The 19,676-nt window shown below is 40.4% G+C and overlaps 1 protein-coding gene across 1 annotated transcript in view; it reads right to left on the reverse strand.

The window, feature by feature from the left end:
- Positions 1-645: 645 nt before the first annotated feature.
- Positions 646-19,676, reverse strand: part of LOC145454385 (uncharacterized) — a 42,306-nt gene continuing 23,275 nt past the window's right edge. The window contains exons 5-11 of the mRNA XM_080332383.1: positions 17,113-17,292; positions 16,087-16,176; positions 11,655-11,773; positions 10,670-10,784; positions 9,145-9,326; positions 5,940-6,050; positions 646-4,107 (exon numbers count right to left, since the gene is read on the reverse strand). Of these exons, the coding sequence (XP_080188509.1) occupies positions 3,991-4,107; positions 5,940-6,050; positions 9,145-9,326; positions 10,670-10,784; positions 11,655-11,773; positions 16,087-16,176; positions 17,113-17,292 (914 nt within the window). The 3' untranslated portion in view covers positions 646-3,990. The remainder of the gene's footprint in view (positions 4,108-5,939; positions 6,051-9,144; positions 9,327-10,669; positions 10,785-11,654; positions 11,774-16,086; positions 16,177-17,112; positions 17,293-19,676) is intronic.

Raw genomic sequence — 19,676 nt, forward strand, 5'->3', positions numbered from 1 at the left:
GCTACCAGACCAGATAGGGCCTACTGTTAAATGTTAGAAATCTAAATATATTATGAATGCGAAGCATTCGATATCACCGAGCAGAGTTGTAAAAAGTGGGTTTCACCTGACAATAACTCAGACCTGAACACTTAAACAGTCAACACAATGACTTGGACTCGAGTCAAAACACTATGACTCGGACTCGACACTCTATACTCCGTGGTGAATTGAAAAAGACTCGAGTCGAAACTATAAAAGTGAGATTAACTTGTGAGACTCGGAACCTTGCGACTTGGTTACAACCCTGAAATACAGCTGCAAAATTTGCCTCGAATAAGTCTGCCCAATTTCTACATATTATGATGTTATTTTGAAGGAAAGTTATTTTGCGGCTGTTTACCTGATATTTGCGCCAGACAGATGACGGTTGCATGATAATTAAGCTAATTTTGAACGAAAACTTGCGGGGGTCCGTGACGGACCATAAAGGGTCCGCGAAGGTAAAAAGGTTGAGAACCACTGTCGTAGGAGTAACCTGTCGTGGCCTGCCTGATGGCACTCATTTCGAACAACATCCGTATATATTCCTCGATATCTTTCATGTGACAGCGAGCACTACCTCCCGAATCCCGCTCAGGCAATCCACCAAAACACACAACCGACTTGGAAATGTGGAGTTTATTATCCCAATACACAAATCTATCTCCTCTATATCATACAATAATGATTTTGTAATTAGCATCATTAAAAATAGAACAAGGTGATGGCATCCTACGTCTATCACGTATCCGATACAAAGCCGACTCAAAACTCAAAATCACACGCCGACAAAGATTGGGAGCATCCAGCGGTAATCAGGGCAAGGTACAAGTAAAAATCGGCAAGCTCGCATCTTCCATGTGTTTGGATCCCAACTACCCACCAGACTAAACGCCAATAGCAATCGCGCCGCATTGCGTTCGATTGTCGACCCTCCATTGCAAGCAGGGCGGGCGCACCCCGTGATCTACAAAACAACAACCACCGGAAATGATACAAAAATCGAACAGCGTTGTGCGATATCATAAATTATGCCAATATTCAAAATGATAATCAAACTACATAAATATCGTAACAAAAAAGCTCCCCGCGACCAACGCAAGTCATTTTCCGAGATTTTTTTTCTTGCGATTTTTTAAAAACTACGCCTCTGGAAAAATCATGCACAAAAACTGTCACAAAATGAGCGGTATATAGATAGGAGAACGCGGGTAAATAGTAAAAAAGCACTACCTCAAATATAATTCACCGAAATGCAATGGGAGACGACACGCCGAGAGTCAATCGGAGTACAATTTTCGGACATGGACGCGAGGCCGGTCAGAGTTATTCCAAATATGCGGTAAAACGCGGTAAAAAAAATTCGTAAAAATCGGATTGTATATATGAACTCGCAGAATTCGTGCCAATTTGCCAAGCCAATCGGGATTCCGCTCGCAAAAATCACGCCAGGATTAAGTCGACATCGAAAAATGAAAAATAACCCGCCAACTCATCGCGTCCCAACAGTAAATGTACAAAACACCGAACATTCAAAGGAAAAATACACGTCATCGGCGACTCATCTTTGGTGTGTTACGGAAACACGAAAGCGCCAGGGCAGGCAAAATACGCCTGTACAAGACACCAAAAGATACGGGCGATACAAAGAAATGGCATACATATACAAATTCTCAAGAAAACCACGACGGTATTGCACGAAACTTATCTGATTGATACAAATCATCCTACATCTTCAATGGTTTTACTTTTCGGAGCGCGTCGCCGCAAGATGCGACGCCACGCCCCAGATGATTAAGTCATGGGCTTTACTATACTGAAAATCACAAAACAGGTGTTGAAGCAGAAGGACTAACAGTGCGAGTTAGATACTACATTACTATGTCGCTCTAATGGTTACGAAGCGTATTTTTTTGTACTTTTTTTCGCTTTTAATATGGGGTTGAATGAAAAAATAGATGGCTTTCACTGGTTGAAAGTGCTTGGAGTGAACGGCGGCGATGGGACAGCGAATTGCAACGGTTCCCAACCCGTTTTTTCTATCTATAGCAAGAGCACACAGAATTATCACGTTTACAAATAAAGAATCGATATACCTCGAGGATTGCACAGCAACTAAAAAAAATCACACAAAACCAGACCCCCGCGATTATGCACTCCGACAGCGTAGCGAACGCGGTTATTACCCACAGACTCTGGTTCAAACTGTTAATAATTGCAATGTCTGTAAGCTTTTGTGATTAACGCACGCGCGCGATACGCTGTCGCTAGAAAATTTACCATTCGAAAGGGTATTTCAGCGCGGTAAACAAGTAAGTTACACAGGTTAGTACGTTAGAGGTAGACCGCGGCCCGCGAGCCGATGTACTACGTTTAGAGGTCTACTTTCCACCAAGATACGGACGAAGTGCTTATCAAATAATGATTTGACATCAAGTGCAGTCCAGTCGCACCAGACTCGATTGGTAAAGTCTCGATGCAGTGATATTGCCGTACAAAACCGCGACGGTGCCCTGACTATTGCAGATCAGGCGAAAACAGCAATCAAAAGTAAGAATCAAAATGAACTCAAGCTATCATACCCCATTCTAGAAAAAAAATAGAATATACCAACACAGACCGATCGGTAGATGATATTTCATTGGGTGGGGTTACGCAAAAAAAATCACTACAAACACAACTACACCAGAAGGGAGAGAGATATCTGCATAAGCATGATAGAGTTAAAAAGAGAGGTTGCCATGACAACAAAGAGCGAATTTTTTTTTCTCTGAATAAATAAGAAAAATTACCTTTTTATCGATATGCAAAAATAAATATCTATAAAACACAAAACTCATGCACTATTTTTCGACTAAAATTAGGAAAAAAATTGTGGCCACTAGGGGAAACGCACGGAAAATAACGCACCGACTATACAGTTAAATTTTTCGCTATCGTCCACAACCCTACAGAGTCCATCCGCTATCGGGTCAATATAAAAAAATGGGTCGAATCAGCCAGCCGTTTGGCCCGGGGCGGGAATAACCACGGTACAGGTAACAAAAGTACAATGGAACATTACTTCTTTGTTTCAAGATCGATCCCACTCGGTTGCTCCTACTTTAGGGCATTGGCGAGTCAACACATACCGTGAAATGGGGGGGTGATAAACATCGGGAAGCATATACATTGTTAGTCCACACCGACACAGGACGATGCCAGTAGAAAGAAAAACGACAATAGCAAACGTTATGGGTACAAAAAAGCCTTACTAAAAATTTGTCCACGCAAAAGCTCGATAACCCTTTGCCAAAATGAGATGACCGTTTTTTTTTCAGTTCACAGGGTGCCAAAACCTCACAACTATCGTCTTCTGTTGGGTGGGGGTAATATTTGCGGTGGATCATTGAAATATGTTTACGATAGCACGACGGTATGAAGGTAGAAAAGGGCTTTGGTTGTCGTTCGGCCATTTTTGCACAGCGGGAAAATTTTGTATACAAAAAGTCTTGGCAAGTTAAAAATGCCAAACTCGGGTAAAAATCCAACGTTTTTTTAGCTATTTTTTTCTCTGAAAAAACAACAACAACGCAGTGACGACCACCGTATCCTGTAACAAAAATCACAGTGCGAAGATAGAAAGGGCATCGTTCGATCACAATTAAGAAAAGAAAAAACCTGATGAATACCTATCTTTATTTTTCCCCCGTCGAAAGTCCCGTTTTGATCATGCCAGATATCGGAAAATTAATTTTCGCACCCAAAAACACACACAAAACGATCGCAAGGTACGTTATCTTGCGGGCAGCGCGGGAATTATAGTGGTAGACACAGAAAAAAGGGTGAAGATAATCCGACGCCGACGTGTCCGCAATAACAGAACAGCAATTTTCAGCTTGACAAAATAGAAAAATAACAATATCTTCACAACAAATGTTCCTATCTTCGTGACGACACATGAGATGATTTCGCTGATGTCCAAGTGAATCACCAACGGAACGGCATCGATCTCGGGGACCGGTCCGCGCCTTCCTTTACCAGGGGCTTGTGAAATTCGCGGCCCTGGCGAGAATGGATGATGGCCCAGCACTGCTCGCAATAGTACTGCAATAAGAAAATTGATTGTGTTGAAAATAAATAAAAAATAATATTCACAATCGGGATTAGTGAATATCACTGCTACGGCTAGGCAACATGGAGTAGCTGACTTATTAGATTTCAAGTATTAAGATTCAAGTCAACTCAAGTGTTCAAGTAATGTCACATTATCATGTCATATATTGTAAGACAGTTTAAATATGCAGGCAATCTTTCATGGAAGACCAATGTAATATGAAAATATAGTGTTTGGCCAGACTAAGAAAATGCAAGTTCATTATGATGATAGCTTATTTTGTTTTTCATAAACATAACCATGATACAGCCCTTTGTGACAATGCCGGCCGTCGATTAATACACAGATGACATTTTGTCACACATGTGTGGTTTCCTGTTGCGTGTTTAAAGCTTCCCACGTAGGGAAGAAGGCATCGAAACGATGCTTGTCGTTGATGAATCAAGTTACGTTAGTTGCGAGGTTAACAAATTTCGGTACTCAAAAAAATCGACTATTTCACTTTAAACATTGCAAGTAATACTCGATTCAGAGTATTTTCTTTTTTGTACCAGAGTGTGCTTACTTTTAGAATCCAATCAGTAAATTTACCGATCTGCTCCGTACTACCATAAATAACCTTGTGCACGGGAAAAATATGGAGATTTTATAATTGAGAACGAAGAAACGTGCCTTGTCATTGTCACTGATATTGCATACAGCTTGCATGGCGATTAAGTAATTCTGATGGGCATGCGTGGTCCTGCGAGATATATCACTGATATGTTTTTTGTCTCCCATTTTTTCCAAAAACTAAGTAACCTGAACAATATTCGCTGCCGCATCAATGTTCTTCATTCGAAGAAGTCATTAAATCACAAGTCATAAGGCACATCGCGAATGACGTCAAGAAATACCCGAATACATGAAGCATTTAAGTGGAGTCCTGTTACGCAATTGACATCAAAATGTATGATCAATTGATCATAATAACAAGTGATGCTATTGAGACATTAAAATACAATTGTTGAAGTAGTGAAATGGCAAATTCGCACCTTTACACACTGCAAAAGCGCACACAGATCGCAACAGAGCATTGTGCTATAAGAAGTTGGATATATACATGAATGAGCACACACATAGCAGACCAGTGTCAATGTGGCCTATTAAAAAATTCCAGTGTGTTTGCCAGGGCAGTTCAACATCAAGATTGCAGTCTGAGAGAGCACCTTGAAATTTCCACTGTTCCGGCACTTTGCACTGATAAATATTTCATTTCCGTGCGCACATCACACACACGAATGCACAGCGTCTGGTACTCAAACGCCACTAATCTAATGAGCTTTCCGTGACGCAGTGTGGCGTGAATAGTGAACAAGACTGTCCGCATAACGTAAATTGGTTTGAAACAGACCGAAATATCATTGTGTCCAAGCATGTACTGAATAATCAACGTCAACTGCAATATCATGGGAGGATACATATTGCAACAGAACGGGATGCTGCAATGTCAACGTGTCATGACAAACAGATTGTGCAACATAATTCCATAGACTGGTAATTTCCACCTGCTGTAAAGGAAAACTATGTTACCAATGACTCGCTGTAAGTGGAGCTTGATTTTCAAGCTGCGAATCGTAAAAAAAAGTCTGAGTTTACGTAACGGGTGCGTATCCAATTCCCAAAAGTACACGGTCCACAGATAATTACATCAGTATCGATCCCACAAGCGAAACTAACATTGACATCACCCTTAACGCAACGCCGATCCGCCATACATTATTCAACCGTCGCGCAGAGATTTCCAGCAACCACACGCGGTCCAGACAAGACGATGGCTTACCTGTAAGCACGTGACATTGGCGCAAAAGAACGGCGCAAACTTTCCGCCACACCGTCCGCCCATGCATTCGTCGCACATCTGATCATCGAGGACGTAAGGCTTGACTTCGACCTGTTGAATACAGAGGCATGCTTAATGTCAGCACAATGGGAATCTTCTAGAGCAGTGGTTCTCAACCGGGGGTCCGCGGACCCCTGGGGGTCCGTGAAGCATTTTCAGGGGGTCCGCGAAGCCTTTAAGTTTGCAACATGATTGATTACCTAATTTTTTAAGCTACGAAGTTCATGAGGCAGATTGGCTTCGTAACTGCTAAACCTTGAGGACTTACATAAACAGAATGGTCGTCTGAAATGAAATATCCACGCTAGTGGTTCTTAACCGGGGGTCCACGAGGCCTCTAAATTTGCAAAATGACTTATTACCAATTTGTAACTTTTTTAAAATTAGGGAAATGACGAGACAGTTTCGCTTCAAAACTACTAAGGCTTCAGGAGTCACATCAATAGAATGACACTATATGATATGAATTATCCGACCATGCAAACTAACTTTTATTACCAATAGCATAGGCCTACTTATACAAGCATATTGTAGTTTAGAGATGTTTTGTTTAGGTTTGGTGAAAATTATTTTTTACTAAAAAGGGGTTAAATCCACATCATGGAATCCATTTTCTCCTATGTTATAGCCTACATATGTGGCAGTCCTGCTCTGCAATACTGCCCTTTATATCAGTTGTATATTAATTGCGTCGTGGTTTCACTTGCTCTTTTGTATCCAGCCGCTTCGGCGGTAGGACACTTGATAAAGTCTCTCCAGCAGTTGCTGAATCGTGTGTGATTAACTCAGGTATTTTACACATATAACCACTATATATTACAGAATATCTTGAAGATGAGCTGCAGACAGAAACGACTAGTCTGGACGTGATAATTTCATTGAAATCTATTTCTCAATTTGGGTGTCAAATAATATGTTTCGATGACACACGAAGGTGTCGTCGGAAGAGTCAGGTGGCAATGTTACATTCGCCTCCACCTTTGCCATTTTGGAAATGGATTTTCGGAACTTGTTCATATCACATCGAAATGCGTGAATTTTCAAGACACGACGACATAATTTAAGAAATGCAGCTGCAGAATACACTTCGGAATAATAAAATTCCGGCCAATTCGTACATATAGTATGATTTTATTGTCAGGAACGGTCATTATGTGGCTGTTTATCACAAGCCTATAGTTGATATATGCAAATGACAGATGCCGGTGGCAAGACAATTTGGCTAAATTTGAACTAAAACTTGAGGGGGTCCGCGGGGTCCGTGACGGTTCAAAAGGGGTCCGCGAAGACAAAAAGGTTGAGAACCACTGTTCTAGAGTAAAAAAATAATTGTAGCTACTAGCTAATCAAGTAGCACTAGCTGTACCACTATAAATTTTTTACTCAGTTACAAGTAATTGCACTCGTAATTTCCAAGACATTTCATACTACTTTACACAGGAGTGTAAAATGAAGATTTCAGAAGTCCTCAGGTAATAGGGTTACCATAATTACTCTCTTACGAGGATTTGGCCTCTTTTTTCAATAAATTAAAGTATCCTAGGAGGACGCCTAAATGTCCTCTTTTTCTATAAAAAGGATTGAAACGCGACCAAAAACGTCATAGTTTCGGTTTAATCACAAGGTGAGTCAAAGCGATGACCTTTTTCAAGTCAACTCAGTACTATCGGTCAAATTTTTTTTCAAAATCACCCCTTTTTTTTGTCAGTGCTGACGCCTCAAGGATTTTTTGAAGTGTCCTCTTTTTAGGACCTCAAAATACGGTAACCCTATCAAGCGGTATCAAAAATTGATTATGTCGAAGGTGGTTACTCGCAAAATTACGAAAATATATTCAGCTGCCGCGATCCAGGAGCTATTCCACCCAGACGGTATGACAATTTCACTGGTAATAACGTGATGGAAACGTCCTAAAACTACTGTCAAATTCATCTACTAAAAATTCTGAAGTCCAGTCTTAGTTTTTAAACTGTAAAACTTCAAGTAGAATGAAATGGTTTTGCCAAAACAAAATAACCATACGTAGACAAAAACATAATGCTTGAGCTAGTAGCATAAGTCTTGCAAACTAATCCTACAAACACTTACAACTATTGTGTCAGGCATTGGTAGGCAATGGGTTTAACTGTTATATAAAGCCTAAACCAAAACAGGGCTGTGCCTGACTCATCTGCTAACGAGTCATATTTAGCAGTTATAAGATTTTAAAATTTTAAATTGGTATATTTGTGACACACATAGAAGGTACAATATTTTAAAAATAATTTCAAAACCCTCAAGTGTGACATATCATATAGCTCCGTGATTTTCAATCACCAATTCAAGAAAACATGGGTAGACCTGTGACACACACTTTTGGCTGTCACGATACAACCTACTCTAGTTTTAAGTAAGTGGCAGTGCCGGAACCAAAATTCTCGTTAATTTCATTTTATTCGCCGCCAATGACTCCAGCTACAAGTCTCCGATCATGGACGCAACTAAAATTCTTGGTATTCTTCAAACCAAACTAGCTTCCTAAGCAGCAAAGCTGGCAAAACAGTCATTCATTGGTCTTTGCTGTCATTGAAGTTGATTTTCTCCTATGGAAGAATGGATTTACTACAAATGGACTTAAATTACACCTAAAACCATCCTGGTCGACATTGTAACTTGACGCAGATACCGGCCTAGTCATTTCACCAGTAATCTCAAAACTGAACTGAAAACCCACACCGATCATATTCCATGATGCGATATAGATACAGGAAAGCATTTGCATTCATGTTTGCATCATTTTATGACCAAAATTGTCATGCCAATGGAGCGAAATAACCTTTGTGTCACGATGAGTGTGTATAAGTTAGAAAGTGACATCAATCTGTAGTGCAATTAGTCACACCGCAATTCCGATAAAAGCCACCTCCGATCAACTGTTAAAAGCATGAGAACCCTAGACCAAATCTACTTTCGCAAACTACGAAGTTGAGTGCTTCTCAGAGGTTCATTCTCTAGTTCCGTTAGTAATGTTAACAAGTCTTGGTAAACGGTGCTTTTACTTGGAATGAGGTAGAAATTCACGAGACTTCACCTTCTACTTGAGTACCAGAGATGGCTATCTTGATTACATCTGTGTGCAGCACAAGACAACATTCAGATGACTTACTCTCTTGTCAATCTCCCCGTGCTGAAGTTGAACAAATCTGGCGCTGATCGCAGCGATGTAGCTCTGCTGGTCGGCAAAGGCGACACGTCCTGCACCTTTGGGATACTTCAACTCTGGATCGACGTCGATGCCCGCGTAGCACACATGGCCGTACAATCGATCCATGATCATAGCCAGTTCCACTAAACATGAGTGTAAGCGTGTAGAAAAATGTAACACACTGTTTGGCGGGTGTACAAGCGATAAAACTGACGAGATATTTCTAGTATGTTGTGTGCACTTCAAGTGACATATTGCATCTCGACATTTGCCTGGTCAATCATTTGCAATTATTTCGATCTATATTTGATGCCCCACAAAATTTTAGAATACTATAGGAACAATGTAAAACCTCACCAACGAAAGAAAAAGTAAAAAACTACCCAGTATGGTAGGTGTTTGATGGGATGGGTGCACTTCTCTTGCTGAAATGAAGTCATCAATGTTTGATTTGGTTTTGGATTGCACAACTTCCATATTGTGTACTGCATACGCTCGGTTTCGGTCAATGTTTTTCATATAGATTGCATTCTCATTGTGTAGCGGATCCTATCATACGGACCTCAATTTGGGAACCTCTGGTCTATCTGAGAGGGTAAAGAATTGACAGGGCGCCACCAAGCCAAAACTTGAATAACAGTGCACAAGCATCATATGTGACGGACGATGCACAATATGTAAAACCTGAGCGACTAAATTACAGCCTTGCAAGCTTAGTCGCTTTCCAAATGACACCACAACCAATATGGATTTCATATTTAATTACGTAGATAATATCACAAAATTACACTGGAATCATTCGAGGACCGCAGCAGACGTCTTTCAGCTCCTTTTGCGGGTCGCATATCTTATCTGCCGACATGGTGCACTGGATAAACAGACATGCCGTCAGTATTAGTGTGGGTTGAATTCCTTCTGGCGCGTGAGAGACCCAGCTGCCAGGCTCACTAGGAACCCACGTACCGCAGACACTTCACATAAGTCATCAAGCTAGCGACGCGCGTTTGCCATTAAAAATTAGTATAACGAGTATAATTGCTAGCAGGACTACCCAGAATTTTTTAGTTTATAATTTGTTCCGGATTCCGAGGGGGAAGTCATTGGTCAGCAAAAATTTCGGAAATTATAATGGTCTTAAATACCGTTGCGATGAGATAAAGATATTTGAAATAAGAATACATCGATTACAAGACTATGATACCTTGTTATATTTTCAGCGTTTTATACTGGGAAAGATGGAAATGTATGTGATCTACACAAATGTGACAACACCCCGGTGCTAAAAACATCTATAGAAGCCTGTGGTTTGCGACATGGAAGTCGCAGACCATTTTTTAGGCCACTAGTAAATCTGGGCGACGGTGCTGACCAATTTTAGTAATCAGCTCACTAAATTAAGGGTCGGAAATTGGGTCACGGCCGCGAAAAGGTTGGGAACCGCTGATATGAGCATTTCGGAAATGATCCGTTTATTCGAATATAATACCTGCTCGCAATGGACGAGGCACGCCACCCACAAATATTGTTTTTCGGGGGTCCAAAGTCTCCGAATCGTCCATAACAAAGTCGCTGTCGCTCAGACTCCACGGTCGAATCTGCACCTATAAATAGAACACGAAGCGTCAGGACTGCGCATTGCACTGCATGTACCAGTTTTCCTTTTTCGCATTCGAAAAACGAGCGGCCTGCCCCAACAGCTGTGCGCGCGCATGCATAATTTATGCGGAATTCCTACAGTGGGATTTCGTCAACGTGCCGATGTCGTGGAAAAAACGGCGACGTTACAAAAATGTGATTGAAAACGCCAGACAATAATCGACGAAATCGGCCAAATTGCATTACGAAAAATATACGAAATCGCAAAATCACCAGCTTCAAATACGCGTTGACTGATGCGTTGACGTCAGGGGAGTAAGCAGACTGTATGTCGAACAAAAACTTAAGATGCATGACATTAGCATGTTATTGAATAATATATTTATATTGAAGCAAACCGAATATTTCTGGCTGGCACTCGTTGGGCTAATCGTCAGCAGCTAGTACAGTATTCAACAGTCAATTTTATCACAATCCCCCCAGCCTAGTGTGTGCCAACAGACAGTATTTGTGTGCAACCTAAAAATAGTATACCATAGTACATCGAGCTTAAGTCATCTGTTCACCTCAATTATTGGAAATTGTACGCCTTGTGACGTCATATTTGGTGATAAGACTGTTGTTACAGAGAGCTCTTTTGAAGCCAGTACTGGCTGTTCATGATTACCCCTGATGATTGTGTCAGCCGACAATATTCGTTTTTCTTTCGATAAGAATGTTTATTCATATGTATAGTACCTCCAAGATTCCCTTCACACATTAGTATCGAAAATGTGCCACAAAAACTAAATATTGGCCAAAAAATCTTAGTTGCATAGGAGCCTATACGAGTACAGCAATAATTACCTTTTCGACGCTAACACTGCCCAACTTACCGGTTTTTCTTTGATAGTCGGGCTGGACACGCACAAGTATAACTTGTTGTCTTCCTTGATGCAGCAGTTGATGAGATTTTGGACAGATACTTCACTTTGGAAAAGTAAGAACGCGTACCCTGAAAAAAACACCTTTGGTTAGCAAGTCACACTTGATCTGTGATGCAAAAACACGATTCTTGTAGATCTGGAGTAGCTTCCGCTACACACCTAGCAATCTGCTAACAGTGCATTCACACTGTGCACGGCCGGTAGGCACTTGTGAATTATTCACTACCCAGTTGAATCGCCTGTGCACCAACGTTGCACGATGAAAGACAAGGCTTTATCGATTAAAAGTCATGGAAATTGAGCAAGGTTCAAAAACCTGTTGTTTTAGTTGGTAAGACTTCATTGAAGGTTGTGTTGTGCTGAAGCAAGTGCCACTAGTTTCATAGTTCTATGAAATTTTTCACCTGGATTCTTGTGCAGTTTTAAAACCATCACGTTTTTACAAAGTTGACACGATAACACACTCTCACGGATATCACGTCAATGGGAATATGACATGGGACTTCAGCCAATTAGACTCTACGACAAAAAATGAGCTGACGAGTGAAGACTTCTACAATTTTCAAGTTTCCAAAAATTTTACTTGCCCCGTCACACTTGTATACCATGTGTGCGCGATATTTAGGACCTAACTTTTGCAGTCAATTCCATCACAGTATTCGCAGAGTTATTGGTTACAGATTCCTAACCACCATGATAAAGCTGGAGTACCGTAGACCACACGGAACAGACAAATCCATATTGCGGGATACTACACTATGAATAGCATGTACATTGTACAATTGTACATTGTACATAAGTTATTCCTAGACAAGCTAACTACTTCGGGTTAATAGAGTGCTATACAAACCAATCATTTGAGTATACTTCAAATCGCGCAATTAAAGACAGATCATAAAGTAGAGAATCCAGCGCCGCGCTTCCAAGTCATTGTAAGCAAAATGCATTTAGAAAATTGGTGCTAATCGATACGCACCAAACAGCCATCAAGAAATTGGATTTTTCAGAGTCAATTGCTTTGGGAAGTATGACTTAAGTTTTCAGGTTTCCTGCTGTTCCTAGATAGGAGGGTAATGCCTCGGGGTACACATGGCTCCTGAAGTCAATTAACCACAGTAATAAGCTAAGCTAGGATTTGCATTATTGGAGGTTGCGACGGGGATGATCAGGATTCAGGTATATGCTCAAACACAAATAATGCTGCATGAGACTTCACGATTGCTAAGTAAGCATGGTCATCAGACCTACACTGAATGTTAAGCTTACATAGGCAATATCACTCAGAATGCATATAGGACATGGTGTCTCAATTAATGCATATACCACTAAAAACAATATTTCATTGCATAACATGAGCGAGTTTGCAGCGAGTTTACTTGCATCATGAAAACTTATTTCCTCCATAGAGACAGTAACCATCGCTTCATACAAACTACATCACTTGAAAGAGGGATATTACAGCTGCAAGCACCTATTTTAAGCTTCCAAGTGTGCTTGGGAGCAGAGCACAGCATTTTTACAAGTGTCATCAGTGTCTCCATGAGAGTTTGAAGGACCGTGAAAGGCATACAAACAGCTCCATTTAAACTTTGTATCAACACAGATGAAACATATCCAACATAACTTATGGTGGTTTCTATCGATGCCGTGGTTTACAACATGTTTGACAGGCAGCCAGTGGCATACTTGTCAGGCGGTACAACTATGTGACAAGAGCTTGAGGTTAGCAACCTTACATATCGTTCGGCATATCCTATATGAGAGGGTGTTAGCATAGTGAATTTAGATCATATGCGCAAATACACCTGACACTGATTATGTATTACAAAGGCTCGGTAGTTGGCAAACACTTTTCAATAGGAGAAATATAGTATGGTATCGTGTTTGCAAAGCATTTAACAATTCATTAGATAATTTTGACTGTAACTTCACACCATTTGTGGCCATATTTCCATGGCTACAATTTTACAAAATCTACTCTCTCAAACTATTCTTTAGGCGCAACTTACATGGTGACGGAACTCATTTTCCTATGCAACAGAAATTCTTGATATAAATAGACTATTGCGTACCTGTACCCGTTTCTGCTCTTACAAGGAGAAATTTGATGCATACAACAGGCCTACCCTACATGTCAATATCATTATACTAATAATAACAATATGGCATATACATTTACGACACTAGGAGAGCCATTGCACATCCATTTCGATTTTATAAGTCGCAAATACACCAACGATGAATAGATGCCTGTGTAAGACGGACTATGAGCTTCAGGTATGTCAGAAAATTGATAACAAAGGTATCATTGTCGAGCAAGCCCCATCATCACTTTATAATTATGATGACCATTAGGTCGATCTGCAATATGGTAACGTTTCAAATTCATTATTTCTGTAAGATGATATCAATTTATCGCATAAATTCACACATAGTGATAGCAGGTGGGAAATACGTATATGTGACAAATTGTTCAAGAGCCAATGACTGCGTTGCATCAAAGCAAACAGGCATTTGGGATAGAACATATGCCGTTTCTTGACTGAACAGTATGATATCTTGTCATTGGCATTTTCTAAATCCACATAATACTGATATTCTTTTTTGGATGACTGAATTTAACTGCAGCCAAGGTGAAGCATTTATGGCCAGATCAAAGGATTTTCTGTTTCGTTAAAATTTAAATGACATAACCTTATTATTGCGGAAATTCCGAAGCCTTCAAACGAAGTCAGTACAATGAGGGGATTTCACAGCCCCATAGACAAGCACTATGTCACTTGATCAACTTGATATTTGATGATTTATCATGAGTCAATGCTTAATATATGCTATCAAGACAGCCTCGGAAATGCGCTGTGACTAAATTCTGCGAATTTGCTGTGAATAGCAATTTTATGCCATAAGGTGCAGTGTAAATGAATATCCTGTGCTTGCTCCACATTGTTCCAGTGCACAAGCCTACAATCAATAGGCTACCCACGAGTCCACGACCATTACACTATAATTCGAATAAAATTAATATTGTAGCTTTGCCATACTGTGATGTGTAAGAAATTTGATTATATCCATTAGGCTTCCAACCAATAAGAACGATCGGATGTATATTTGGCTTCCTATGAGGAGGCAATTACTGCGAATTCTCTGAGATAATTGAGTAATCGTGTATAGTGAGAAACTTGGTTTGCAAATGTTTGAAATTGCCTGGCATATTATACCGCAGATACTATGCAAGCTGGGAAGAAGGAATCAAAAGCTGGCTTTCTATAACACAAGGTAAATTATGGTCTGCCAGATTTATATAATATAAACACATGGGAAAAACAACCTCCTATATTAACAGCCTGTGATACGAGATACAAATGAATCTGTGCGTTTGATAATATGACTTTATTTACAGGGTATACATTATGGCGAAACACCCACTTATCACAATATGAACAGTGATTAAAGCTGCTAAAAGCTTCGACTGGATTGATCCATTCATAACCATGTCCAAATCTACGTTTCAATGCTACATTCACACAAAGTCAATGTTCAGCCATCTAATTTCACAAGGAGAACTGTGCACGTGTAAAGCAGAGTTGAGCATTTCCCTACTGAAATTTAAGTATCACCTTAACACCATCTATTATTCATTCACGGGTCACTGCATATCAGCTCCGACACCACAAAAACTTTCGATTCATATTCACTGACCGTATGTGATATCCCAAAATGCATGGACATTGGTACCAGACATTATGTCTGAAGCTGTTAGCAGTTCTAGACATTGAGATGGATGGAATTTTGACAGGGCTACAATGCCATATTATAAGCTGCACTGAAAACACCACTAGACGGTGATATTAGATGTGAAATGAGCAAATTCCTAAATGCTGCATGCCTGCATCTATTTTGACCATTACGCTATTCAGCCACCAGCACCCATGACATATATTTAGTGTACCAGTAACTTCAGAAACACAAAAATCGAATAGCAAACGACAAAATAATACAGACCAAGGAACAGGGGGTTTCAAAAGCTGCCTAGCATACCCATTGCATTGCATAATTTGGGACGTCTGGTGCATTAGACGTATGCCCAAAATGCATCAATGCTCATTGTTCAATAAGGCATTGAAATGCATAACACAACAGAACACAGATTTCCACCAATATGGTTGGTGATTGAGTACCGAATCTTGAGCAGCGAGACGAAGTATTTGTCTGCTAAACAAGACATCGATTTGCATGCAGCTTTGCGTTAGCTACGCTGATAGACCCTATCAATTACAGTATCACGAAATCGAAACCAAACACTTCCTTGTGCCATACCAAGCACACCTCCGTAAAATACAGCACACCAACAACACGTTATGCTCTATGTTCAGTTGTTCACCTTTGGGTGGGAAGTACGACTTGCTTTCAGCTTTATGTGGCCAGTCCACTACCAATGGTCCGAAATGACGGAAGCTTGCTTGAATTTCCTCTGCAAAATACACAATTGCCCCATTGTTAGAAGTCGCAGCTTCAACTTCATGTATGAGAAGCTGGGGGCACGGTGGTCTCCGGCCAAATGAAGAGACTTACGCTTTACAGGAAATACAGTGCTACATTGTTACACGGAATCTACCAGTTCAAGAAGGCCGGTCAATTGTAATGGGTCAAAGTTCAACCGTAACTTCCAACCTGTTGGGTATTTGATCAAGAGATATCATGGTCGAATGACTAGAGGTTGATGAGCTGATGAGCATACAAAAGATCGGTGATAGTTCACACAAGTGCTGTAAGAACTATTCTAAATATTTGCCTTCGAAGAGAAGAAATACATACCAGGACTGCAATAAAAAAATAGGCATGGTCATTATTTCGAGTAAATAGTTACCGAGATCATTCAAACACGGGAAGAGCAAAAAAGACACGTCTAGACTTCTTTATAAAATGCTGAGGCCTAGTTCTTTAAGACAGGCTTGGAATCTGCGACGGGTATAATGTTTATTCTTCAACATTAAAATGCCAAAGGTCGCGAAGCCTTTAAAAATGAGTAAATAATAGTACAGCTATATTTCAACTAGCATAATCATATAGAAACACAAGCCAAAATCCCTCTATTTGACGTATGAACTTTCAGATTTAACAGTAGCTTCAAACAATGAGTGAGCATTTATTAATATTCAACATAAGATTTCATCAAGCTAGAATCTAAATTTCGTCGCAGTGGAATCAGAGTATCTTGTATTTTTTTTTAAAAACTTGGTAAATGTGTTTTTGTGAGATTTTCATTTTCTTCGGCCACATCACGGCCATGGTGTCACATCATCACACTTCGGCGATTTGATCATAACTCCGCAATTGCCGGTGACATTAAAATATTTCGGTAGAAATTCGGTAGGATTGCATCACACAATAGTTTACTTCCGCGTACCTTCATCAATGTCCGGCGGTAGGCCACCTACAAACACTTTTCGCGAGTAGCGTTCCCTTTGGAAGTCGGACAGGAGAGGAGAGATACGGTTCAAATTTGGGGCTATAGGATCGTACACTCCCAAATGAGACATCTGTCCATCTTCAAACAGGGGGTCTCCGCCCAATTCATTCCACTTTCCTGCAAAATATATTATATGATTAAATATACAATACACCACACAAACATGAAATCAACAATGATGAAATTCTGAGTAAAGATACCATCAAATTCAAAAGGGAGGAATCAAATCAATTATTCAGCAGCCTTCAATGCAACGGCATTGTCAAGATAAGGAACAAAGTATTCTGATTTCAACGGACAATGATAGAGCATGCTTGGGCTTCATCAAGTTGTTTGGGGTTGCCACAGAGTATAAGTGTAAGTGCCTATTTAAGCAGGCTTGGTAGCTGGTACTGTCACTGGTACAGATCAGCAGGGGCTGGATTCTGCAGTAAGACAGCATCGATCAAATCTGCGATATGTTGCCCGCAAGACAAACAATGTTAACACCCAGTTACTGTTTTAGAGGAAAATTAAAAATGATACATCCTGAAATGGCGAGATTGTTATCAAAAATATTTACAGTTGCGATCCGCTTTCCGATTTCAAAATATCTCATGGTCCACCAATCAAATTTCTGCTCGAACCATACAAAGCAAAGATGTATGTTGTTGTGAAATAACAGTGACAATTATACAACATATGAGTGTTATGACCGGTGGGATATTTCATTACTGTTGTGATTCTGGTTATTGTAAACGAATTACGGAACCTCTTCGATACAAAAACCGTATCCTGAAGATGCTCCAAAGAACCAGCGAGTAATGGCGTTTCTCGTGTCTCTTAGTTGAGGCTTCTGATGACTAGGTTTAGTCCTTCCGTGTGTGCGTAATGATTATTTTAAAAATAGCTCGGCAGCTCTCCTAAAAAACCCTCCAATAGTCCTACAATGGGCCTTGGCCCACTGGTTGAGAACTCCCTGCCTAAGCTCAAATAGCAACATTAATTGTAAATTTGGGCATACCATAACAAGATTAATGTGAAGTTTCATGCATAGAATGAGATAAACCCCATATGATAAGCTATCCGGTTAGGAACTACAATGGTTTGATGATTCGCAAAACAGGATCACACACATCCTTTTCAAGAACATTGAGCAGGATGCCCATTTCCAGATGCACCAATAGATTAAAATTAAAATGACACAACCATATCAAATTTGATCAACCATATGTCCATCTATGCTAAATCCAATCAAAATGAAGTGCCCCAAGTCCAACAGCATATTCAGGAATGCCGTATCTAGAATTTTTCAATTAGTACGCATTAACAATACCCAGTTGACAGACATTGCGAGGAGTTAGAAATGACGTAGATCATACTAATTATCTGATATGTATTTCCTTAATAACCGCAAGCTTATTTTTACTAACATTATCAGTTCCACTTCGAAATATTATCGCCAATACAGCAACAAACGCCTGGCCTCAATATCCAATATCTCTATCAAAGCAGGCTAATGCAAGAAAATTGAGACCGACAGAGGAAATGGCAGAGGAACTCAATCATCACCGTGAAATGAAATATCAAGCCATCATACGACATTCCCAATCAATAACCGACACCAACGCATTCAAAAGGCAGAGCTGATGAATTTCGCGCCGCGCCACTTCATGTATTGGGACCCTTGCTTTGATAACAAAATACGCGCTGAAGTTACAAACAGTGGTAGACAAGCATGGGCGCCGCGCCGCACCACAAAATATCGGAGATAAGATTCAAGATTATGCAGTATGCTACAATTGCTACAAGATTTCATCAATCGCGAACACAGAAACATTTAATATTAAATCTTTTCCGATTTCACGCTATATCGTAGACGCTACATATTGCAAGAAGTTGAGGGTCAAAAAAGGTTTAGAATTAGTGTTATGATGTCGATAAATATTCATCATTAGCAGCGATGTCAACCAATATTCATCGTTAGTAAGCATTTTCGCTTCCTCGTAAACAGGATAGGTCCGCGATTGGCCTGCGCAACCTTTGGAATCAGGTTACGTCCGTTTCGCGGATATTAGCAGTGTTTTGAGAAGTTACTGTGACGTAACAACCCGCGGAGAGGCGTCGTCCGCGACTGTCGCGGTGCCACAAAAACTAAAGCTAGATTTCAAAAACACGATATTCAAGTACTCCTTTTCGTAGTAGCAAATGAAAGCGCTATTAATCGAAACGGCGGAGGGAGGAAGCTAGCTACATTGACCGACACAATGTGTGCGCCCTTCGAAAATTTCGTGTGCTGCCCGCAACTGATAAGCACGAAAGAAGCGGTTGGCCGACGCCTACGCAATGGTGCGATCCGCTGGCTGCTTCCATGAATAGACTGTTAAAGGTCACGAGACGCAAAGTATATTGCGTAGCCATGTTTCCAACATTTGATCACATTAACGACCATTGATTAGTATGGATTTGTATTTCGAAACGACATTGATAGCAAACGAATTCGTGAACTTGATCAAGTTGGA

The sequence above is a fragment of the Botryllus schlosseri genome, chromosome 13, assembly GCF_051294905.1.
Source record: "Botryllus schlosseri isolate E-star chromosome 13, Bs_hap1, whole genome shotgun sequence".
NCBI classification, from domain to species: domain Eukaryota; kingdom Metazoa; phylum Chordata; class Ascidiacea; order Stolidobranchia; family Styelidae; genus Botryllus; species Botryllus schlosseri.